Source organism: Ammodytes marinus (assembly GCF_949987685.1).
Source record: "Ammodytes marinus genome assembly, chromosome: 18".
NCBI lineage: Eukaryota > Metazoa > Chordata > Actinopteri > Uranoscopiformes > Ammodytidae > Ammodytes > Ammodytes marinus.
Window position 1 is genome coordinate 10354320 of NC_137222.1, and position 26378 is coordinate 10380697.

The 26378-nt window shown below is 39.2% G+C and overlaps 1 protein-coding gene across 6 annotated transcripts in view; it reads right to left on the bottom strand.

The window, feature by feature from the left end:
• znf618 (zinc finger protein 618) overlaps positions 1 to 12626 on the bottom strand; it is a 29376-nt gene extending 16750 nt beyond the window's left edge. For 2 of the 6 annotated variants that reach the window (XM_080047069.1, XM_080047065.1), the window contains exons 1-4: positions 12330 to 12626; positions 2070 to 2415; positions 486 to 563; positions 192 to 269 (exon numbers count right to left, since the gene is read on the bottom strand). In XM_080047069.1, the coding sequence (XP_079903195.1) occupies positions 192 to 269; positions 486 to 563; positions 2070 to 2388 (475 nt within the window). In that variant the 5' untranslated portion in view covers positions 2389 to 2415; positions 12330 to 12626. The remainder of the gene's footprint in view (positions 1 to 191; positions 270 to 485; positions 564 to 2069; positions 2416 to 12329) is intronic. The other 4 variants (XM_080047066.1, XM_080047070.1, XM_080047068.1 and 1 more) reach the window with 4 other exon arrangements.
• Between the last annotated feature and the right edge of the window lie 13752 nt (positions 12627 to 26378).

The following is a 26378-nucleotide window of genomic DNA, read 5'->3' on the forward strand; positions in this document are numbered from 1 at the left end:
CTAAGTCACAATAGTAAAATACTAACTTCAGTTAATTGTCGTGGTGTATTTTTTATTAGCCATTGAAAATACATCTATTATAGAAACCTAATGTCTGGTAAATGAGCCAAGTAAGAATTAGACAGCTTGCTCTGGCACACTGATGAATTTAAGTGTGTTCACTGGGTGAGTGCGCAAAATTGTGTACTCACTGTTGGGCGTCTGGGGCAGGCCATCTCCCACCATGCTGTCTGATTCTATAGGGGAAAAATAGTCAGCCACAGAGAAGTCTGTGAATAGATGAGCAGATGTGAGCAGCACGGCTTCCAACTTGTCCAACAATTGCAATCTCTCATAAACAAATTAAACAAAGCAGGACATGCATGACTCATGTGAGGAACTGAATCATTAGGATGGTCATTTCAAGGGAGGTAGAAACCAAGCAAGTAGTCAGTTATAATGTGGTTTTTCATACAGACTGAATGTATACGTAATAAGTGTCTTACCTCTGTGTGCCCTGACGTGTGTCTGAAAGCAGTTATAATACTTGTACTTCTTTCCACATACTCCACATACATAGGAACCTGAAGGAGAACATGACATGACATTACATGTCATTAAGCTGACGCTTTTATCCAAAGCGCCTTTCAATAAATTCAACCATGAAGGTACAAACTCAGAACAGCAAGAATCAAGCAAATACATTCGCTTCAAATAAGACAAACTACGTAGTGCCACATCTAAGTGCATGTAGTGCTACATGTAGTGCAAAACAATGTCATAAAAACAACACCATTATAACTAATGTGAACATTTATCTCCCAGTTACTTCTGAGTATAAGCAACATATATAATGTTATGTTCTAAGCTTCAAGTAAACATTACTTTCCACACAATGTTTACATGAATTTAAATGTTTGAATGAGTCCTTTTCTTAGCTCATGGTCTGATTCATTTAAGAAATGAAAAGAAGCCAAGGAGCCAAGACTGGCATACGGTTCATTCGAGGCTGGTCAGCAGCCGCTATGGGAAAGTAGTTTCTATTTGCAATTAGTATTAGTATGAGAGCTGCAAAATAGTCAACCTTCATGAAAGTAGGGTTACTGCAGTGCTGTTGTGTAAGACTACATTGGTTTGAGCTAATTACACCTAAGATTGCAAAGGGGTGGAAAGTTTCTAGTAAATTTCAGGAATCTTTCCGAAAACTTTCGGGTACATTTCCAGAACCTTTCCGGAAACTTTCCACAGGAAGCTTCGCTCGGGAATTTCGGGAATATTCAAAATTGGGAATTAACTAAATGCTGGTAATTTAAATGATCTGTTTCATATCCAAACATAAATCTAACAATATGTTTTGTCATAGGCAGACATCAATGCAAAATAATACAATTAAAAAACATTAAATTTTAACAGATTTATTTGTAATTAGGACTTTAACAAGTTTTGATTATTTTATGAACAATCAATTATTTCACTGAACAACAAAAGGATGAAGGTTGAGAAAAATATTACGCATCTGTCTGACCCCACCCATTCAATAAATGAAGTAAAGCCCCCCCCCCCTCTGTGATGGAGGAATGCACAGAGCATGTAGGAGGCGTGGCCTCAGTACCCCTGCAGTAAGTTGTGTGCTATGTGCAACTTGCTTGGTTGTTTTAGTCAAGATTCAGCTTAAATATATTTTCCCCAACTATATTTAAAATCACTGTTAAAGGCAGCCTCTATTAACCTGGTCTAGTAACAATAATATATATATATGATATCAAGTTGGGTGTCTCAATAAGCTTTTAAAAAAATCTGATTGAAATTAAATGTTCATAAATATTTAATACTAAGTTAAAAAAAATGCTTTTTACTGTCCAAAACGTTTGCCAGAACTGAAATAACATAGTGAGAAGGATTTAGTGCATTTGGGTTGTAAGTCATTTTCTGAAAAGAGACTGCCATTAAATTGAAATTTTAAAAGATGTACACATTTTTTTGTGAGTTTCTTCAGGAAGCTAGGTCAGGGTGAAGAAGAGACACCAGACATGATTGCAGTCAGGAAATGTATAAACGTATATTATACATCAGTATGTATATTCACACACCTATGCATGAGTCTGTGCTCTTCGTTGGAGGAGGAGTACCAAGGGCAAACATACCCTCGGTCGGAGCTCGACGGGATCCGCCTCCACTTGCTCCTGCATCGTTTCCACCAATGACAACACAGATCTCAGCAGGGTTGACCACGCCTATTTTCCCGTTATTTGTCTCTGAGGTCCCGGGCTCCTTCTTCACTGTGACTGTGACAGCCGGTGGACTGCTACTCTTGGACTTTGGGACTAGAGTTGGAGAGGGGCCCTCGGTGGCTGCACTCCCACCGTCCGCCTGTTCCCTCACAGGATTGGCTGCCTCTTTTGCACTCATGACTCCGCCTCCTGTGAGCCCAGGCTTCTGTACCAAGGAGGAAAAGGCAGAAACAGAAAGACAAAGACTTTACTTCAAATATACAGCACGTCCTGTAACATTAAGCACTCTTCATCCATACATGACCTGTTGCCACTCCTATAGTATTGGTGAAAAAAACTCTGAAGGCGGCCTAATTGAATAAGTGAAATTACAGTATTTTTTTTTCTCCTTAACTTGGAAACTTCAGATGTGCTACTAATTCTTTACTTTTGGAACAACATGCCTATTGGTGCAAAATGTCAGGACAAAGACTTTACAATACAGTGTTGATTCAGACCATACACTGTATACAAAGATTCAGACATGACTTATTTCCAGATATAGGATTGGTGCAAAATATCAGCACTGCTGGCTCAAACAGATGTTTTTGGCACGGCAGCACAACTCATATCCAAAAAAAGTTGTTTATAGAGATCAGCTATGATTGAATGATAATGGGTTTTATTTATGTAGTACACTTTAAAATACAACAAAATGTCAAGGTGCTTCACAGAAAACAGGGCAAATCCAGCAATGTAGTTTGAAAGTTTCGGCGAAGTTCTGTACAGTAAGCAGGGGGGCAGACTGGTACAGATTGGGTGAAGACTGGTGGGTGGTGTTGGATCCTGTGCTGTAGGGATGGGTGTGGTGGGGCTGCTGATGATGGAGGATGAAGCCGGCTGAATGACAGTAGGACTAGTTTGGGTGGAGATGTTTTGCTTCAGGGGAGGGCTGGGTTTGGGTGGAGACGTCCCTGCTCTGAGAGTATTTGTACCCACCCAAGTATACACACCCGTAATATTAAGCACTAGCTCAAAACTGGCAAATATTGGAAGTCTCAAAAAAACAACCTCCACTCTTTCTCTAAAAGCAGTTGTGTTAGCAAGAGATGTGTTAGCTCAGAATACACAGGAGCCACCACCATCAGTAATATATCTGTGACAGAAAGAAAAGGCAAATTGTTCTTGTCAACCATGAAGAACAGAGAGGCCTAACTGTTCAGGAGTGGCCTTTGCTGGCATAGAGTCCACAGCTTTGCGACACCCAAATGCTCTAATTTCTGAAATATCCAAATTACACAACTTGCCACTTCAGCACAAGGCTATAAAAGGGCCTTGTCAAGAGAATGTGCTCAAAACGCAACCAAGCAAAACAGAGTTATGCCAGGATGACTGATATTATGGAAAGAAGGAAAATTGCTCTTCTAATAATAGCAAACCAATACAGGAACAGCCTAACTACACCTTTCTTTGGCTATGACACACAACCAAGAAGGCCCTTTGTGCGAAACATTCAATTTAAATTGCTTGCATTCATCTCATAAAAAAATTTAAAAAAAGTCTTCTCAGCTCAATCATATTGTATACGCAAAACTTGAAAGTCCTGAAGGTAGGGCGTTACAATCGTTACATGGAACAAGCTTGGACATGTTAAGATGTCAAGGTACATTAAATGAACAATTGTAAATTGTGGGGGTCATAAAAATCCACTGCATTTTTTACTTAAAGCTGCTATGAGGAACTTTTAAATATTTCTGAAACAGTCTAATTTTTCCTCTGATGATAATAAATTACAGTAATTACAGTTTTTCTTCATGCCTTTGTCATGGGTACGCTCACCAGCAGTGGCATGAGGTGTACAGCAACTGTGTACACCTATGTCATTTTATCCACCCTGTCTATTGACTGTAAGCTCATAGGCCAATTTCTAATTGTTAGCAGATATGATTTGCACAACAGAGCTGGTTGGCTGAGGAAATGCTGATGCGCTTTGGTGAACATCAAACGCATAGTTAAGGTAAACAATGATTTTAAATCATTGGTATGAAAATTGGTCAAAGTCTTCTTCCTCTTGAAAATAGCTTAGCCTAAAAGAAAATAGCAGAAAAGCTATTAGGTACCATATGTGGAAATGTTTAAATCAAACATAAAAATGCATGTCCAGCATAAAATGTGTGTGAAATGCCAGATGCACAAAGCTGATACTAAACTGGACTGCTGAAGGAGTATGAAGATTTTAAAAGAGGCTGAAAATGTGCAATGAAAAATTAAGCTGAAATTGAACGGCAAAACATTGCTGAAAATTCAGCCATGTGAAATAATTAGCTTGAAAAATCTGAGAGCTTAAATGTACTGCACTGCAGGAAAAACCTGGGAAGTGAAATGTAAGCAGAATCAGGATTTGGATCTCAGTTGAAGAGTGAGATGGAGAATTGTGAAAAGGGCATGCAGAAATGTGCTGAAAAGCAGAAATGTCAAAAGGAACTGAAAAATATTGCTGAAAATGCAGAAATGTCAAAAGAACTGTAAATGTTTAATAGGTTGTGTCTAGCCATGTGGGGTCTGAAATGCTCAATTTAGGAGAAAGAAATGTGTTAATGCAATTATTCAAGTTGAGCTATTAAAATTAGAATATAAGAAATACAGCAACTATTTTTCTCTAAAAATCCAATTAATTCAATGAGCCTCACTCTAGGTATGCAGCACCATATAGGATTAAAGCAACTGTGGAAATAAACACTATAGTATACCGCAAAAATAAACAGTACCTGTGAGCGAAAGGGATTCAATTCGAACATTTTCTTAGTCATGGAGAAAGACATCTGACATTTTGATTAATCAATAAAGTCATAAAATACATTTAAAAAAAGCCAAATGATAACCGTTTCTCTTCATTCTCGTGAATTAGGATATATGTTTTCTTTGGATTTTGGACTGTTGGTCTTACAAGAGAACACATCTGGAAAGAAAATCACCTTTTATTCAGGTAAACAATACAGTACAGATTAACCGACACTGAAAATATGTATTAGTTGCAGCCCTAATTATACACAAATACTTTATAAACATAACAAAAATGTATTGAACTTAAATTGTGTAACAAAAAGGTCTGGCATTATATGCAGCCAATTTACAGACTAAAGCCACGACCAATGAAATACAATTATTTATTCATAAGATCTTGTATATTTATTAAATTATCAATATTTATCTTAAGGCAAAATCAGTGAAACTGGTGTAGCCATAGATACAATGTCAAACTAAAATGAATTGTACATTTTAAGCCCGATTTAAATACAGGAACACACACAGAAAGATTTAGGTTTGGCAAAGTTAGTGGACCATTTATTTTCTACTATGCAGCAGTACCAAATTTTACATCAGGCAGTGACATAAACTCAATGATCATTCCCCTTACAACAACCATTAACATGTTAAAGATCAATTCTATAAGGATAGAAAAATACTTTTTAGTGTTTTGTTTTTGGTTGATGTGTGTGTGTACCGGTACACAATCTCCCTACGTGGCTTGTTGCAGTGGGCAGGATCACCGGTGGTATACGGTCCCCAATACTACATCATCAATGTAATTCCACAATTCCCTACTGTCTAGCGACTTTCTGTAAAAATCCAATGAATTCAATAAGCCTAGGCATGCAGCACCATATATGATTAAAGCAACTGTGGAGACAAACACTTTACCGTAAAAATGAACAGTACCTCTGAGCGAAAGGGATTCAATTTGAACATTTTCTTAGTCATAGTGGAGAAAGACATGATGTCATTGCAGATGGCAGATTATGGCAGTGAATCAGTTTGCCAAAATCAACAGCTCCAGTATGGCAGCAGTTTAGCTTCTCTCTGCCTCTGACAGGTTTGGGGAAATTTTTATTTTGTGAAGCCAGTTATCAATGTGTGAGAGCAAAAGAGCAAACGGTCAAGTGCAGTGTGTGGGCTGTTCCTTATATGGTTTTGGTTTTGGTTTTTAAGCTGGCAGTAATTGGCGACAATTTCTTTAATATTCATCTTAATGAAAATGCTTGGTGAAAAGCGGATTTCTGTGCAAATTAGAAAGTGAGCCACAAAAATATCCAGTAAAGCTAGGTTTCTCCGTCTAAGTGTTTTTAGACATAGCCTATGGTAAGCAATTTCAAAGTCGACAACACAAGTATTTGGCAGTGTTCTGGCAGAACCTACATGGTTATGAAAGTGTTCTACCGTGACAAGTTTAATCCCTCACGGCTACAGAAAGCAATGTCATCATTGTTCTTCTAGAAATTATAGGTTAAAGAATGTCCTGTCAGTTTAAAGTCCAGCCAAAAAAAATTAAGACAGCACAAATATAATGACTATTGACTTTGATGTATTTGTAATTTGTTTATATATCAAAACACTTAAAAGGTAATGCTTTGATCATGTCAATTACTATGATATTGAAACCCTTTGAAGAGAGTTCCTCAAAGCTGTAGTGTAGACTAAAGGTCAGATTGGAGGCTATTTTAGGGTTGGTACCCCATCACCAACCTTACATCATTAGGATTGGCTAAACCAATACAAATTAGTGACTGGTTCCTATTTTTAGTATTTACTAAAGAATGCTTTAAAAGAAGGAAAAATCGAACCCACTACTCAAACACACATATATATTCCACTTCAGTACTTTTAATTAATATTTATTTATTTTAATTTTTTTATTTGATTACATCTGATTACCAGTCCTTTTACTCTACTACTATTGTTACTTCACTGTATTTGCAAAAAGAAAATGTGCATTTTATCACACTTTATTTATTTAAGTATAAAAAAAAACTTATTGTTAAAGATTAAACCATTTGGCTCGTGAAAACCTCACAGCAACAGCCAAAAATGTCTGGTTGGGGCCCTTTGCCAAGTTTAAGGGACATTTCCCCTGTAAAGCTTTCTTCACATGGTTTCATTTAAATCCCTCTTTGAAGCTACAAGAGGTAAAATTATTCATTAATTTCCAAAATAAAGCAAGGATGAAAGTAAAGTCCAAAAAATGAAAACAGATTTGTGTAGCAGAATTTTTTTTTTCTTCTTCTTCTTTCCTATCCCATTAATCACCTCACGACCCCTCAGAAATTTCTTGTGACCTGTTGTAGAGGCCTGAAACCCATAGGATGGAAACCACTGGACCTCACTACCTGGATTATTTGGTGTTGTATTGGTAATACGAATTGGTAACTACTATCACTAAATAAAAGGATTTGAAAACGTTGTTGTCCCTTTTCTTGGATAATTCTACTTTGGCACCATTTGCTCATCATAACATGCTCGCCTATGCTGTATAGCCGACAGGAGGGAGTGTCACATGGACACACGCCGTCAGTGGTCCACTTGGTCACGTCAAGCCTGTGAGTGGTTAAGAGAGAAAACCATGAGCTGCTTCTGACAGCTGTGAAAAGTAGAACCGGCAGCCAGGATGGAATAAGCAGTGAAATCAATGGTGGAGTGACCATTTCCTCATTTACATACTTTCATGATTTCTATTTTAAATCAGCTACTTTTTAAGGTGCACTATATAACTTTGGGTGTGTAAGAGAAGAGAACATGTTCTAAAGGCCCGGACACACCGGCCCGATCATCGCCGCCGGAGAGTCTGGAGGGGGCGGGGACACGAATCTGTTTGGTGTGTGCCGTGAAATCGGTCGTCGTAGATGTCGTCGGGCTTCATTTGAGCCGAATGAACATGTTCTGCTGATTGAACATGTTATTATTTTGCTTTCCCATCATTTCCGGCTGCTGTATTTTTTTGGGCCACAATACAGATTAGCGCCGCCTGCTGTTATGGAGACATTATGTCCCGCGCAAGCGCAGAGCGTACGGAAAGTCAGCAGTCGGCTCGGTGTGTTCTTGGCACTTTTTGGGCCGCGACTGGAAGACTGGAGCTCCCTGAATCGGCAGTCTCCATTTTCGGGTAGTCGGACCGGTGTATCCTGGCCTTAAGATGTACTCATATCTTTAACTTGGATCCCTGGAAGACTCTTTGAAGTTAGAAAGCTACCTTAAAAGTTACTGTTTCACTGTTGTTGTTGTTGTTGTTGTTGTTTACAGCCGCAGTGCCCACAGGTTTATTTACAGACACATTCTAGTCTTACGTTTGGTTCCAGGTTCCTCAAAATAATAACATTTTGATTTATGATGATAGAATTATTCATTACTAAGAATAACATTTTGCACCTTTAAGACCGCCAGTTGAGTAATCTTTAATGGAAATCTGCTGATATTGATTTGTTCCCTATTGATCCGCGTAGCCCTACTGTGGGGAGAAAGCAGTGCATCTCGTCGCCATCTTAAACAAAAAGAAGATGATCATCCGAGATCAAAGAGAAAAATGCCAGAAAAACACATATCTGAGTTAGATCAATCCCTTAGTCATCCATGTAATATTTGCAGCACAACATTTTGAATGCATATATGAAAATGCCAGCTGTGGCATTATTTCCTCTAATTAAAGTCAAAATGCTAAATTAGCCATCTGGCCTTCAGTTCTTTCATATGTCTGAGGCTTCTGATATACTGTGACCTACTGCACCATGCAGAACCAAAATCCAAACCAGATGTACATTTCCTTGATCTTCCTTATAAATAAAGCACATCTTAAACCTAAAACAGAATGCCAATAGAGATGAACAGAAAACCACAGGACTATGGAAATATAGTTTGTAAATAACAGGGCTACTATTTGCATATAACAGTCTAAGATTGTTATTGTGACTTGGCAAGTTGGCAGAGTGTTTTAACATGTCTTATGCATGCATGTGTTAACAACAATATATTTCGACCAATGTAAATGTATCAGGGGTTACAGAATAAGGACGTTAAGGCGTACAAGGAAAAACTTCTCTAGGACATACCGTTCAGAATTCAGACCTTAGTTGAGGTCCTTAAAATAATTGGCCTATATTTGGGCAGTACTGTATCTGCCTCTGCACAATAATGAAGTAAATCAATCACTGTGCTTGGTTAAAGAAGAAAAATCGTTTCTAACTTAGAGAGATTTTCTGACTTTGAATTTGTACCTTGCTTTGCCAAAAGTCCCTGTGCTCTGCATGTTAAGTAGACTGGAATAGAGATTCCAAATATAAAATACAAATTTGTTTAAGGCTCATGAAAATGTTTCCACTCTGGGAGGGATTAAAAATAGGAATCAGCTAAATATGGGGGATGGAAGGGGTCACTTCAAATCACTGCTGCTTTCAATGCATGTTTGTATTATCCGGAGCAGAGTCAGAGACTTAGGAGCAAGGAGTTGACCAAAAGCTGTTTCACACCAAGTGCTTTGCTTTCCCTGTTTCTTTAATCAAATGCACATTCTCCTGTCCTCTGTAATAAATGTCTTCCAAGATGGTGTTTGACCAATGATTTCAAAAAGCAATAATGCTGAGAAATGGATAAATCCCCACCCCTCACCCCAACACACATAACACACATAACACACACACACACAAAAGATGCTTTGGAAAAAGAAACTGAGTCGTGTAGTAAAATTCCATCAGCATACACTCAAAACCCCCATAAAAACCCTTTCAATCTATATGTTAATGCCACGAATTAAAATGTAATAACAAGAGATATTGAAAAGCAGACTTGAATTATACAAAAATAAATCCTGAAAGATCAGGCCCCTAAAATTAGAAATTCAGGGCGGCATCCGGTCTGCTGCTAAACCCTTGTAGGCTGGCAGATTAAATTTTTGATGAAAATCAAAATTACACTGCACACTGACGCAGGCGCAGCAAACCTGGCACTATTGTGATTTATGGATTCATTAAACCCGCGGGAGTTTCACCCCCCCTCCCCTTTTCACTCAAAGAAATGAGATTTGCTCTGCTGAAAATTTGTATTTTCAGAAAAGCTACTCAGGCTCTGCCCTACCTTCAGAAAATGGTCAAGGAAAAAAAAGAAGCTGCTGTGTACATAACCACTGCACGTAAACAGGCCTAATTTTCATTGCTGCAGCACTTGAACGTCCTTATGCATTATGCATGAAAACAATAAGGTTCATTTTTATTAAAAAAAAAGGAGGAGGGAGGAAAATATGTGCAGAATGCACTTTTTTTTAATACAGCAGCCTCAACCCCTGAAAAGCCTTTCCCTGGAGACTAATTTAAGAGAAGCCATTTTCAGGCATTTTCAACGTGCCACTAGGAAAATAGCAGACCACATGATGTTCACTATGTCTGAAAACTAAAGATGTACAGTATGTTTGTTCAGGCACATCTAAGCACAAATCATGAATCGGTAATTGTGCATTTACATAAAAAGAACTGGCAAGACATCAAAGAGAGAAACTGTTTATGTGACATCACTTACCCTTTAAAAGGAGAACAAAACCTCTGTAATAAGTTAATGACAATCAGAGCACAAACTATGTTTCAAACACTGTAACCCGCAGGCTCTGATATGATCCCTCACCAACTTGTGTTTATTAGCAAGAAGGAGGGGGGCAAGTTTCACCTTTCCATCCAAACTATGTGCTCTAAATATCCTTAGTGAAACAAAGCGTTTGTTCATAGAAGTACAGACGGACCAGCATTCCTGTTACCTCGCTCAAAATGAGTGCACTCCCAGAATGCAGTTCCAATGAACCACATCAGGGTTTAAAATGTTTTTTCAATGTCAACGATGCAGCTGACATAAACATTATAAACAATATAAACGTTTTCTCATCACAGAAAGAGCGATCCAACCCTATTAAACTCACGACACTGGTTGCCTCCCTTCACCCCTGCATTTTGATTAGACTTTCCAAGCAAAGGTCAGAATATCAATATACAAGCAGATTTTTGCATACCAACCATACAATTTCCACTAGCTCTTTAAATTTATACAGATTTGAAGGTCAGCATTAAAATTACCCAGAGCAAAATGGCCTCCGCAGCCCCCACCACCCTTACATTAAAATAAAAGCAAGCCATGCAAGATGGGAAACTGTTTGGCGTCTGCAGGATTAATATAAACAGTAGAGGCACTGGTTGTGATTGTTTTTCCTGCCCTCAAATTATGCTGACACGGACTCCCTTCTTCCAGTTCACTTTGGGTAGTTATTTTCCGCAAACACATTTCCAATTTCTAGAAATAAAGTAGGCCTAGTAAATAACATTTGGACACCAGTCATAAAACACACAAAATAAGCTACATGTACATACACAAGCAAGGGGAAACAGGTAAACAACTTGATTCAGTAGCTGATTTTAGTTTGTTTTATCTTTTATCTTAGCACATTAAAAGATTGATTTGAAAAATAAATGCTTAAACCTTTAACTTTAAAATTAAATCCAGAATATTAATCAGGAATAAAAACAAAAAAAACAGGAGGAACAAAATGTATTTTCAAAAGGAAAGGTTGTTTTGCACCAATAAAGCATGACGATAGTAATATTATTACTTAACTTTTCTATTCAAAATCATAAATAAAATTCAACGAAACAAAAACAAATCTCAAAACTAAACAAATTACATTTTTTTTCATTTCCCCAAATTACTGCCTACAGGTGGCGCCAACGATGCCCAAATTTAAAATCCCCTATCTTTCTCCCAAAAAATAATATTCGACATGTCCCTATTTTGATATGACGACACTTTGCTGTACAGTATCGGATATCTAGGACGAATACAACCTACAATGCAGCCAAAAAGTACCGTTAGTATTGTGTGAGTTTTGAGAGGAAGTAACTCCGGAGCCCTGCTCAAAGAATTTGATGGAAATTTTTCATAAAACATGGCTGCAGGAGGTTTTTGTGTTTGAGATTGTTCCTCCCCTCATCGTCCTTCATGTTGCCACTATCGCCTCAGTCGTAATACGCACAGCGCTTTTAACCCAGGTGGTGTATGTGAACAAACTAGGTGCACGGACGACTAGTCAGCAGTTACACGGAAACTTAATTGCGAAAAAATGTTCAGGCAAAGAATAAAAACATCAACAGATTAGGACTATTTCGGATGGCTTTAAAGCCTGCACCTGGTGTAGTGTCGGGCAATAGTGCAGAAACACAGCCAGGTCTCGTGTCAGGCTATTTAGGTAAGGGGAACTAAACTTGACATCCGCTAGTGAAATTTCTCAAAATTCAGGATTCTTAAATCAGAAAAAAAGCAAACACAGGCGGTGTGACATACCTCCAAAAACGATGCAGCTCATGCGAAACACGGCTCCCTCTCCAGAAATCTTCCCTCCCTCGACCAGAGGTGACTGCACAACTGCTTCCTCAAAAAAAATTGTGAATTAGTTATGAGAAATTAAAAAAAAATAAAAAATCACCACAGCGGTGTTTTTTTGTCGCGCGACACTTTGCGTTACATTTTTATTTGGGGGGGGGGAAGAGTAATGCCATAATGAATCATGAATTCGCCAAGGTTTAGTCATTCCCCGTGCAAATATCTCCGTCTCTGCCGTGCTTTAAGGGAGGTTAGTGTGGCGGCGGTTCCTCCTATGGAAATTTCGTCCGCCATATGCAAGGGCAGATTCTGAAATTGCAGCGCCGGTCTGTGATATTAGCCCAAATGAAAAAAACAAAAAGAAAGAAAAGGGGAAAAAAAAGTCTAGGAAGAAGATGCCAAAAAAAAGGTTGGCCGACTATGAGGTTTCACAGAGGAAAGGGGCAGCATTGAAATTACGCTGAGAAAAAAAACACCTTGTGAGTTTATAACATTTGGCTATAAGAACATGGCTCTTACTGCTTATAACTACACTATTGAGACATATGAGGCTGTTTTAATCAGAAGAAAGATCATGATTCGCTCCATCTGTATTGAGCTTATTTGAATGGGTTTTTTGTATATTAATATTTTTATGGAATTAAAACTGTCAGTCCTCATTTGTGAACAGTCTATTCTAAGACGTATTGTTCGGTGTGCCCCAATCAAACCAAACTTTTAACAGAAAAGAGAAATTTACTATTTTCCACTGATGTTATTATCGCTAACTGCAGGCGTACCCACACTGGCCTGCAGATTGTTGTGAGGTTACTTGTACAGAGAAAGGTTTTGGTTGGCCAACACATTTTGCATTTCGAAACCACTCAGAATTAACTTGATTTTTTTCTCTTTTGAAATAGTTTAGTTTTAGTTTCTAAAAGAGAAAAAGGCTTCCGGGGAGGGTGTTTAAAGAACCAGCTTTTGCTTGTCAACTAATACGTTTTACTTCTGATACATTTATTTTGGATATAGATGCATGTGGATGTGGACTACATAACACTAATGCCACAATACTAATACAATATGATTTGCTATTATAATGCAATATAGCAACAGTTTCCCATAATATTACTGAAAAAATGAAGGATAGATAGTTGGTGCTTTTATAAACCTCTCATAGGGGATGATCAGTCATCTGAAAAAGTATTATTATTATTATTATTATTATTATTATTATTATTATTATTATTATTATTATTATAAATAATACATTATATATTCAGTCAATCAATTAATTCATAGTAATTGAGTTAGTAATTCTGGAATGTGCTTAATACAAAAAAGGAATTAGTCTACAATGAATTTTTATTTTATTTTTTATTTTTAACCTTTATTTATACAGGTAAATCCCATTGAGACCGGAGACTCTTTTTCAAGGGAGACCTGTTCCCATTCCCACGTTTCCATTCACACACACATTCATACACTGATAGCAGGCTTACTATCGACATTCACACGAGGCAAGGTTGAATGAAAGCCACAACAACTGATACTTAAATCTATAAACTGCTAAAGAAAAGATAACTAAAAATACAAATCAGTATTAACCCAGGATTGACTTTCTCTCAGTAAGATTCATTTGTAAATGTTTTCTTATTTTACAATCATACCAGGCATTGTTTTACATTCATGACACAAATATCTGTTTTTTTTTTCCATCCAGGACTTTCTTGTTTCGTGCAATTACTTTTGACAGTTTTGCCATTCATGAAAAAAAAAAAGAGACACAACTACCAATATAGGTTGTTTTCTAACCTGGGTAATTATTATTATTGTGAAAGTATTTCAATAATGTATTATGTCCCAAGTAAATATGTCTGCACCACTTGTAGCACTTGCAACGGCCCGAAGAAACGTTATGTCATTGTGCACTGCACAGTTCTGCTATATGGTTTGAATAAAAATAATATTCTTGAATCTTGTTTTGATATAGCAACCTCATATGGTCCTGTGTCGGTCAATTTAGAGTCAATTTCCTGACAAAAACTGCAGGATGGAAAAAAAAAATCACTCCAAACTCATACGTAACAAAATTATTTAATAAATCCGGCGATGGATACAAATACATTTTCAATGCAACAAATACAAATAAATAGTAAGGTCAATCTTAAATATGGCATAACTACACAATTTCTGAAAGAGCTCCAAGGAGTCCAGGTGCTTTACAGAGTGGCAACGAGAATGTCATGTCAGCTGAAGTTTTCCAGAGGGCACTGAAGAGTGAATATGTTTTTTGGGCATCATATATAGTAAACAATGTGCACCTCAGCAGAAACACAACACCCCATCATGCTAATGCTTCTCTGCAGAGTGCTGGAGGGGGTGGAGGGGAGGGGGGTCAAATGAATGCAGCAAAATACAATAGAAATCTTGAAGGAAAGTTTGCTGTAGTCTGCAACTTGGGAGAATAGTTTTACAACAACTATAAACATGAAGCTATGGCGGCTAAACAAGAGAAGCAGAAAAACAACAGTGTGTGAGAGTAGCTGAGTCCATTCAAGAATGTGTGGCGGACCTGTAATTTGCTGTCAACCCAAAGGCCCCTGTGCAAAGACACAGCTTGAGCAACTTTGCAAAGACCAATGGGGGTACATTTAGGAGATATTACACTAATCTGCAAAAAGGCTCTTATTGCTGTTAAAGATAAGGTGACTCTAGAAGATTTGAATATCCAATCCATCTTTTATTTTTGGACTTAACTCATTTTGTAGATTTATTGTTTTTTTTCTGTTATCACTATCAGTTCAAAAATCCCAATTACGCTTGTGGTGAAGTGGTTAGAGAAAAATCCCAATTACACCCACTGATTTATTTGTACAACACAGGAAAAACTCATTGTATGAATAATGAGAATGTATGTTCTTGTGGGTGTAGCCTGATTTATTTTACCCTAAATATCAAATCAAGCCGGGCCATCTTTTCCTTTCCTCTACAATTATATGATTATTACACAGAAATACAGTTGCTATATAGGTAGGATTGGAAAAGTCCCAGCAATTTCCTGTTTTTTAAAGCATTGCTGAAACACAGTTATGCAATCTGTGATACTCTGTTTTGAGAATTTTTAAATAATGAAACATCCTTTTGCAATTGGAAAGTATAGTGAGAACAATGATAATTCCCTGAATCCTTGCAGTTTCAATATAGACACAGGCTAATGAGGCAATTCATTCTGTCTTATTTAAATTAAGATTAAAGGTTAAACAGTCAAACAGGGCAAAGGAAATATTGTCCTCTTATTTATAGCGTGCTGAAAGAATTTCAAATGTACTTTTACTTTTAGTTGTATGCCTTTATAGTTTTCTTCAGTTGCTTTATATATAAGTTAAATGCCACACTTACTTTGAATGGATTCCTTTGTGTTTATGTGATTTATTGCATATCAAATAGTTAAGTGCTTATGAAGTGCGCTCAGTGCCTGTCTTTTGTTTTGACTTCAGAAACCCTACTGCCTTTCTCTCTCTCTCCTGCTGTATTTATTGTTTCTGTCCAGCAGAGAGCACCAACATACCAAAGAAAAATTGTCACTTCCTTTGCTCCTATGTAATGGCCAGTGTACTAGTGGGTGTCTGTCAGTGCATTAGAACTTACTCACTTATTTCGCTCTTTGTCTCCCCCTGCTGCTAGGAGGCTGCCAAGGTCCAATCCAATTCCTCCCAACAGTTACAAAGAGACTGCTTTCCAAAACATCTTCTGTTGCCTCCTCATGATGATGATAGTATGTTCTCTGATAGCCATGCAATGGAGCAGTACAGAGAACAGTTCCCAAACGTTCATGTGAGAAAAGCCTTCTTTCATACGGGTATTGAGGTGATTATTGCAGGGGCTGTTCGGTAAGCATCAGCACACATTAGGTGTGGGCTGAAAGAAAAAAGGATCCTACTATTGCAGTCTGGAGAGTCCAGTTTGTTCAGCGACTGCATAATCCTTTGTCGATGGCGTCACTTTATTGATCGGTCGACCTCGTTTTGCAGCAATGTGTCAAGAAAGAGATGTAGGTTAACACTATGCTTTGAACTGACGTAGGATACCTTTGAGAGGGCCAATACCACTGGACAAAAGGAATTCAAACCCTATCTGGGTACACACACAAACATACTCACAACAAATGTATAGTTTTATGAAACAAAACGTCTTGAGTTTACCTGCAAAAGTCAATGGTATACTGTTCTTAGCTGACAGGAGTGGCACCCAGTGGGGTCTTCTGCTGCTGTAGCCCATTTCAAGGTTGGTGGATTCTTTGCATTCAGAGATGGTATTCTGCATACACTGGTTGTAACGAGTGATTGTTTGAGTTACAGTTGCCTTTCTATCATCTCAAACCAGTCTGCCCATCCTCCTCTGACCTCTGACATCAACAGGGCTTTTCGTCCACACAAATGCCGCTCACTGGATATTTTTTCTTTTTCGGGACATTCTCTGTAAACCCTAGAGATGGTTGTGCATGAACATCCCAGTAGATCAGCAGCTTCTAAAATAGTCAAACCAGCCTGTAGAGCCAACTAACCTGCATTAGACCTGCTTGGTGTGGTGTGGGAGAACTTTATTATACTATCTATGGGGAGAACTCGGTCGTACGCGTGTTCTGTGGTGCCAATAATAAATGTCCAATTAATTTGTATCTTTGGGTGCTGTAACCCATTTATTCTTGCTGTTGGTGCATGCTCACCATCCAGTTAGTTTCATACATAGTTCATTCCTTTCCATTGGTTCTGTGCAGCTCAAACAAATATCACTGACATGTCACGCCACGCTCATGGTACAAAACTGTTTGCGATCCCAATTACACACACCTGGCCGTGCCCTGTTGAGCCCAAAGCTCCACCCAGTGGTCAACACACAGCATTACATGTCACCAAATACACCAAACAATAAAATAGCATAATGGCTCCAACACAGCCCTTCTGGCTGAACCCGGCAAACTATACATTTGCCGGGTTCAAAGTCACTTGAACCACCTTTCTTCCCCTTTATGATTCTCAGTTTTAACTTCAATAAGTTGTCTTGTCCAGGTCTACATGCTTAAATGCATTGTTGCTGCCATGTGGTTGGCTGATAAGTTATATGTGTTAACAAGAACATGAACCGCGGTATCTAATAAAGTGGCCGATTAGAGTATATTCTGGGTCCACATACAAGTGGTGTAAAGAAAAGGAGTAAAATGAGTTAGTTGTGTATTGGGAAATTGGAGCTGTTTAAGATGATATGATATGATTTATTTATTTTTTGTCCTGGGCAAGTGAAGGGTTGCAGCATTCCAAGTGAGTTACAGCCATCTTTATAGAAGAAAAAGGTTGACCAAAAACAGATACTTTGATCTCTTTCCGTGACAAAAGTATTGTTTTGGAAATGCTGCTGATGCTGTCAATGAGTAAAATCTAAGGCATTGAGCAAAGATGGATTAATACTGCTTTGTTTGTGTACATGAGGTACTTGAAGACACTGGTGAACACTGAAGCCAGCCCAATGTGTGTCAAAGACTTACCGGTGATGATACTCTAAGATGTGTTTTAAATCAGTCAATGTTCTTTAAGAGGTTTTCTGCTGGCAACCAACAGCCCTAAATTCCGAGTTTTAATGTGTGAGTAAGACAAGAGGCGAAGACTGATGGGTATTTCAGTAAGTGAGCAATAAATACAAACTTGAATCCACTGACTCATACTTGGGAAGGTGTTTTTAAATCCTGCTGAAACATTTGACAGCTCAGAATTTTGGGTTAATAAAACCTAGGAACCACAGTGTCCTCAATATTACAAAACACACTTGTGTTTTATCACAGCTCAAGGATGGCCTCACCTCCACTCGGCCTACTTTCCCACTTGCTTTCCGAGAAATCCTTCCGTCAAGTGGCAGAAGACAGCAACAGGTGAGTGGGGCTGACAACAAGGATGCTATTTTTTCTTTAGTGACCTACTTGGGCTCGAAAGCCACCAGACCTTTTGCTGCGTGCTCAAAAGCCTGGTATAAATAAGAAAACAGTTCCCCACCACTGGCATTACTACAATATAGGTCTGCCAACAATTTGACAATAAATAACCTGCACAAAGAAAACCAGTAAGCAATAAAACAAACCCTTATTTAATTGAAAACACTTTGTTTTGCTCCCACAGCCAGGCGCTCTCTCTGGTATGAACCAGCAGCTTCTGATAGCTAATGTTTGATAGACTTTGCTTTGTTACCGACATTGCTGTCAGTTGCCTGTCTTTATGACTTGCCTTTTTGTTGTTGCTTTTAGAGTATGTACGTTTTAGCATATCACAAAAATGTCAATGGTTTCATTGAAAAGGAAAACAAGTTTCATACCTCGGCAGAAAGGTATGGAAATTCAATTTGTCCTTCTGTAATGGTAACTTGATCAACCGTCTCTGACTGAAGAGTTGGTTTCCCTCCAACTCCCATTCTGGCCCAACAATCATTTCTGACAGAATTGATGTCAGATCAAAAACCCACTGCAGCTTTAGTACTGGAGGACTGCATTCAAGTAGGCCTATTTTAAAGCCAGAATACACACATGTACATTTATTTATTTGAGACTGCCCGAATTCAACAAACATACACTCGGTAAGGTAAGGCATAATTCAGTAAATATACTTGTACATTAATATACGTGCAGTGTAAACAGACAGAACATCAGTAGCCCACCCTACATCTATTCTGTACCCTTAGCGTATATAGAAGCTCACTTACCTGTTTTTTAAATTTATCTGCAATGAGGCACAAACAGTGAAAACACAAACTGAACAAGGTGAGGGCTGGATGTAGGCCTACAGTAAGTAGTTATGTACAAATAAAATACACAGACCAGTGTAGAGACAGAGTATAGACACATACATTTGCTGTTGTTAGGGTATGTCGATGTGCAATTATATTCAAGATTCAAGATCGTTGAATTGTCAAAAACGACTTTAAAGGTATGGCACTGAATGATGTTATTGTTGACTGTGGCAGTTATACAGTGGTGGCGTGATCAGTAAACAACATGATACAATCTCTGTTGTCATTCAAAACACCAAGTACCAAGTTCATCCTTTACCTAACACGCATTGTTGGTAGAAGAAAACAGTAGTTGTCGGCTCACCACAGAGCAAAAGCAGACCACTTAATGCAAGAAGGAATCCTGACTGTTGTTCGTTGCATTGCCTCTGGTAATTGCAGGCTTTTGTTGAAAGGCCAAATATTCAGTCCATGTGCACTGTATTATTTAGGATCAGGCAAAGTGTTCTGTTGTATATATATATTATTTTTTTGTACCATAACATTTTTGTAAAACAATTTAATCTAGAGCAAAGCAAAGAACTGTAAGAAGTGAAAGAAGTTGTGTATACATGTGTCAGAGTAACTTGGAACAGGTTTTCTCTAACAAAAAGATATTACACAATACCCTTTAGATAATCACACAATCAGGTGGTTTTGTTCATTGCATGATTGCAAGCACCTCGCAAGCACCTAGGGGAAAAACGATTAAAAATCACATAATTGCTTTAAGGCCATACCCACACTTATATCGTGTGCACCTGGTTAGGGAAAGAGAAGTGAGTAATGTAATTATAGGTAGGACAGGGAAGTATGAACTGACTGAACCTTTCTTATGCATGAGAAGTCAAGGAAGTAGCTAAGAATAAAAGTTACTGTGATTGTGCAGTGAGCGTCTGCTGCCCACAATGACCAAATGCATCTGAATACAGCATTGCCCTTTCACAAGCTAATTATAGTGATCCACTTTCTGCACTTGTTTTTATGTCTGGTCACTGCAGAGTCAACGCCACAACCTAACATCATCATCAAGGAAGGGGAAAATATCAGAGCCTACATGTGATGTCTTTCTATTTTTCCATTGAACTTGGCTCTACTCAAAGTGGAAATCAAAAATGTGTGGGCGACTGTGGCTCAGTTGGTAGAGCGGGTCGGCTGATGATCAAAGTGTTGGAGGTTCGATCCCCGCCCTGCCACCTGTGTCATAGTTGTTGTGTCCTTGGGCAAGACACTTCACCCACCTTGCCTCGTGTGAATGTCGATAGTTAGCCTGCTATCGGTGTATGAATGTGTGTGTGAATGGTAACGTGGGAAAGGAAAACAGGTCTCCCTTGAAAGAATCACCTATTTTTAACCAGGCATCCGGTGTGGACTTGAATAAAATTAGTATGCAACTAAATAACTATTACTCTTCATGTGTAATAAACTTCTGCCTAAAATAAGCTCGGTAATTGTAAACATTGAGATTTTGTGGTCATTCTGACCTTGCCGACGAAAGCCGCACATGCTTTGAATTCAAGAGAATGATGTCATTTAACTGCTGCAATGAAAGGCTTAAAGGCACGATTTTGAAAAGTTGAGAAGGACTCACACACAATACTCTCATAAAACACATTCAAGTATGGCCCACTACCAGCATATTAAGTTTTGCGAGAGAGAGATCTGACCCAGACGCAGACAGTAGAGGCAGGAGGTGGATTTCAGCGTTTTCCTTTATGAAGAAAGTTCACATTAACAGCACTTTAAATTGGTACAGCTTATCATGTAGTAGGGTGACCATATGGAAACTAATTAAACAAGTCTACAGCCACGCCACAGTGCTGCTTTAGGGGGAATGTCATTCGTCAACAAATAGCTTTCAAGATATTTGATTCAAAACCACACACATGTCAACCTCATGGTGAGGCTCCAATGAATGTCAGGGGCTTACCAGGGTTGGTAGGATACATTGTCTGGGAACCATGAATGTATGTACATAACATCATGGAAATACATCTGATAGTATTTTAGGTGTATCATTCTGGACTAAAGTGGTGGACTGAGTGTCACTATGGTTGGGCTAAAAGGAGCAGGACAGACCAATAGACATTTACATAACAGTTGTATATGTCATCACCACTTCCTGTTCGTCACACTGTCACTCCTTTGTATTGTTACAATCCACTGCTCGGAGTGTGATTGGGCGGAAATAGATATATAAATACATTCAAAACCTCAAAATGACTCAATGCAGTTCACACGAAGGCCAAGGTTAATAGGCCTTTCCATGCACATCTCTTAAAAATGTACGTAACCTCTCCCAAACCCTCTTCTTCGACTCAGAACAGTCTCTTAACCACCATGTAGCCCTACGGATGAATTAGTCTTGTTTTCCAATTTTATTTTATTTTTTTCGAGGAGCCTAATTTCAAACTACTATTTGTGTAAAATGTAAGGAACACCTTAGCACTACTTAGTATTTCTCTTTGATCTCGTTCCATGACGGTATTTTTTCCTCTTCCTCTGAAACAAGTGAGACACAAATTGAAGGTCCTTCCGGTCTTTATCAGTTTGCCTTATCACAATGGGAAATACAATATCTTATTTGCAATAGGTGTTTGTGTTGTGTCAAAGATGCCTGACAAAACAGCTGTCTTTGCCACCATGAACGTTGTGCTTTTTGCAACTTTTGATAGTTCTGAATCACCAAAGTGGTTCCAGCCCCCAGTTTTTACAACTCACTTTGAGTTTCAACATTTTAAATATGAAGCCAGGACATCCTGTTCTATCCTTTATCTGTCTTTCTATCCTGTTTTTTTCTACTTTGTCTTCCGTTTGTTGTCTATTGAGCCTCCTCTGGACGTCCTCCAGAACTGATACATCTTACCGTAACAAAAGCAGTGTTTTGTTTCCGCAGAACACGAATAGAGCTAGTGATTTAAAATTGAAAGGTGTTCTAAAAAGACAACGGAAAAGAAGTATCCCGTCAACCGAGTACTGTACAGAATGTTCCGAAATCTGTTTCCCTGCTTTACTCTGAACATCGCTAGCTCCTCACTCCAGATTCCCAAGGGTTACTGAGTTCATCACCTAAATTAAGGCGAAGCACTTGTAGATGTAAACTGACTTTAGTGAATTGAAAACAGCGGCAATGACCTAAATGCACCATCTGTTTAACTTGCTGGAGAACAAAACCAGGAAGCGAGCCAAGTCAGAGCGACATCTGATTACAAGGCACCCCAAGTATGAAGGAAAACAAAATGTGTTTTTTTTTCTATCTGCAGAGGGACGAATACACATGCCAGAAATTACAGATGGTGACAAAATTTCACAAAAAGTGCACATGGCCTCATAATAAGTTGAGGACGAACACAAATGTACAATACATGACCCTCTGTTTGATTGTTTATGTGAGAATGTTACATGATTAAAGTTTCAATGTGTTTTCAAACAGATGCTGGTTATTAAAATATGAAATGTTTCCAAAGTACCCAAAGAACAGCTATAAATCCTGCTTGACAAAATGTCCACCCTGTGAAGGGTTTCTGGTCTAAAGTCGTTTTGAAGAATGCTGGTTTACCGGGGATCTTATACACCCTCCTGTCTTATACTAATTTTGATATCGATGAAGTCTGTGTGAACACAGACTGTGATCGTTCTCGGCAGTAGGGAAGAGTTTGTAAGTTTGGCCTCATGTGGTGCGCTCATCGTCTCAAAGATGACCTTTTCCCTGACCCAGGGCAGGGGTTGGGACAGTCGACATGAGACAGGCTGTCTGACCTCTGACCAGACAGACACACAGAGGATGTGTGGACAGCTGCAGACACAATACATACCCATAGTAATACTCCAAGGAAAATTCCATACTTGATATAACATTTAAAAAAAACAGCTTGCTCAGGAATCAGGATATGTGTTGCTAAAATTGCTGTATCTAGCATTAGTAGTATGACGAAAACTTGTTACCAATTGTATTGGATCCTGACGACGAGGCGATAGCTAAGCAATAAAGCCAAAATAGCCAATCTGCACCCTCCTATATCCTTTTTGATGTGATTACATTCCTGGGCTGCGGCCATGAATGCCATGGTTGGTCAGCGGTTTCTTTTAGATCAATCTGGAAGCCAAAGTCAAGTACAGCCTCACGTTAAAGTCTCCAATATGATAAAAGGCAGTTTTAGTGATAGTATGCATCTGGGTCATAAGGAACCCCTCACATAAATCACTGGACTAATAAAATAGGAAAGCAAGACTTCTCAAGGTATTCGTAAATTACATTTATCCATTAGGAATGTGCTCCTTTGAGATGCGTGTGCGTGTGTGTGTGTGTGTGTGTGTGTTGGCTTGACCTGAGTGCTGACATCATATAAATGAACTGTCTATAAATGGAACCTCATTAGCGGGCTGTTATAATAGAGACAGGGTATCTCAAGTACCCTGGGGGCTTTAAATTCTGTCAGTGATGCACATCGAGACGGCTTATGGGCTCTTCAACAAAAGAGTTCATGTCTAAGTTATTGCCTGGTTATCATCCTGAGAACATTATAAGTTGGGTGAAAAATTGGAATCAAAACCAACCAATTTTACCTGAATTTTGTATGATTTTACAAAGTCTACTCTGTAATGACTGGGGGGAGGGGGTTTGGGACACAGGTGCGGACCCAGGGGTGTCTGAAAGTTATCCCCGGAGGGATAACCACTAAATCGCAAAAGCGACTACAGGGAGGGGGAGAAAACAAAAATGCACAGAGCTCTAAAGGGCCACACAGGCTACCTTTTAATATAACAAACTAAAGCAACAACAAAACCACCACTGCCAAGCAGCTGAACGCATACACAAGTAAAACAGTTTCCTTTGCAACACTTAAAGGCCAGGACACACCGGCCCGATAATCGCCGTCGTAGAGTTTCGAGGGGACGGAGAGACGAATCTGTTTGGTGTGTGCCGTGAAATCGGTCGTAGTTGATGTCGTCGGGCTTCTTTTGAGGCGGCGGACAGTCTTTCAGTTTGAGCAATTTGAATTGTGGAGGGCTAGCGAATCAGTGAAGCCCGGAAGTGAGGCGGGTAGCACAAACAGCTAACAACAGTTAGCAGTGGCGTAACTTTGATGTTCATATTGGTGGGGACACATTTTGGCGAAACGCCCTCGCCCCAGATCCAGCATCCAACCGCTCACTAGTTAATTAACCAAACCAGTTTTATCATGTATCTATGTACAGTTTAGTCAAGAGTTGAGCGGCTATCAATCGTTTTGTACTAAAAAACGTATTATATTCATACATCATTGGCTGCTTATGTTTCACAGTAGGGCTGTCCCCGACTCGGAATTTCAGTTTACGAGTGAACCGGGGAGTTGGAGCGCAGCTGAAGCGCGAGCGTGCCCGAGCCTCGACGAGCCGGTGAGAGAGAAACAACACAGAGCCGGTGACGGCTGCAGAGAATGGTGATTTGCGCGAGTAAAAAAGACAAGATGCTCGCGGTCTACGGGGGCTTAATTGTTTCCAAGGCGACCTATCTTTACTACAGCACATAGCAGAGCAGAATCAATAGGCATAGCCTATGGTGCGAAATTTGCACAGTGCTTTGGTTCTGCTTTCTCCTTTCCAGTGGCGTGGCGTGGGGATTTTTTTTTGAGGAAGCCAAGTGAGACAACACCTTTAATCTACATGTGTATTGGAAGGTGGGGGACAGAAAAGAGTAGGCTACGTCGCAGCTTGTATTTAATGTAGGCCTAACTACAAGAGCTATTATAGCGCCTGGTCACTTTACCAGGATTTACACACGCCTGTAATCTGTCCGACACCGCTCGTTCGCTCTCTCTCTCTCTCTCTCTCTCTCTCACTCACTCACTCACTCACTCACTCATTCACACACTTCCTTATCGTCTTATTAAAGTATAAATTTTATTATGAATGCACCCCCCAACCCCGACCGGAATGCACAACTAGCCGCTTAATGCCCAATGCAGATTCGAATTCATTCACAATATAATTAGGGGACGTTTAAGGCTATTTTAAGTTTCACGTTCACATGAGACACGACTCACACAATCAGTTGTAGGTGCTTGACACACACACATACTTTTTATACATCCTTTTCGTTTAAGAACTAGGCCAAATGTTCATTACAACACTATACTTAAAACAACCCAGAACAACTTCAGTGGATATACAGTAGGCCTACCAATGTAACTTAATCCAGGCAATCAAGGCACAATTAGCAATAAAATAACACAAAACATAACACACATAGTTACACAGACAGTTAAGGGAACAGTTAACCCGCGCCGGGAGAAGGTGTGTATTTTACTCACTATTTGTAGAGGAAGGCCATTAGCTGAAGTTTGCCGCTACCAGCTAGCCACTCGGTGCGGACAGTTATCCTCACGGAAAGTGCGATAAACTTTCTTTCTCTCCACACGCATTGGCCTGCCGTCAGATTTGATTTTTAATGGCTTCTCAATTGGCAGTTTGGTAAAATAATTTGTTACTAGATACTCAAAATCTCCACCCTCCATAACTGTTCTTGCTAATATGATAACAATGCAAACATGCTAATCTCCCGCTATTGTTATTGTTGTTAAATTTCAGTGACGTTGATAATGATGCTTTGATTTGATTGGTGTGAAGCCAAAGGCCGAGTGGCTTCCCTTGGCACCCTCCTGACCAAACACAGAGGGCAGTGTCATGGTAATAGCCTCACCTGATTGGTCAATTATTTTTCTTTTTTTTAACCAAGGGAAGCTTCCTCGCAGACATACAGTGTGCAGTGTCGTGTTTCGCCGCGTCTTCAGAATCTAAATGTAAAGGGGCGCTGTTTCGCGCATTATCCTTCTCATATTGGTGTGGACAATTTCAGCACATTTGAATATTGGTATGGACACGTCCACACCGTCCATACGCAATTTTACGCCCATGACAGTTAGCCATCGTTTTAATGTGTTTGTTTGTTTCGTTCAGCGAGTACTCACATGCATCAACCCTTGTTGACTGCTCGACACCATGCTCAACACTCTTTGCTAAAAATGGTGCTCTTTATGGTCCATAAATATAAATACGTATTTCTATCTATGTTTATGGTCTAGAGAGCCGTCCCATCATTTCCGGCTTCCGTATTTTTTGGGCCACAATACAGATTAGCGCCGTCTGCTGTTATGGAGACATTACGTCCCGCGCAAGCGCAGAGCGTACGGAAAGGCAACAGTCGGTTTGGTGTGTTCTTTGCACTTTTTCGGCCGC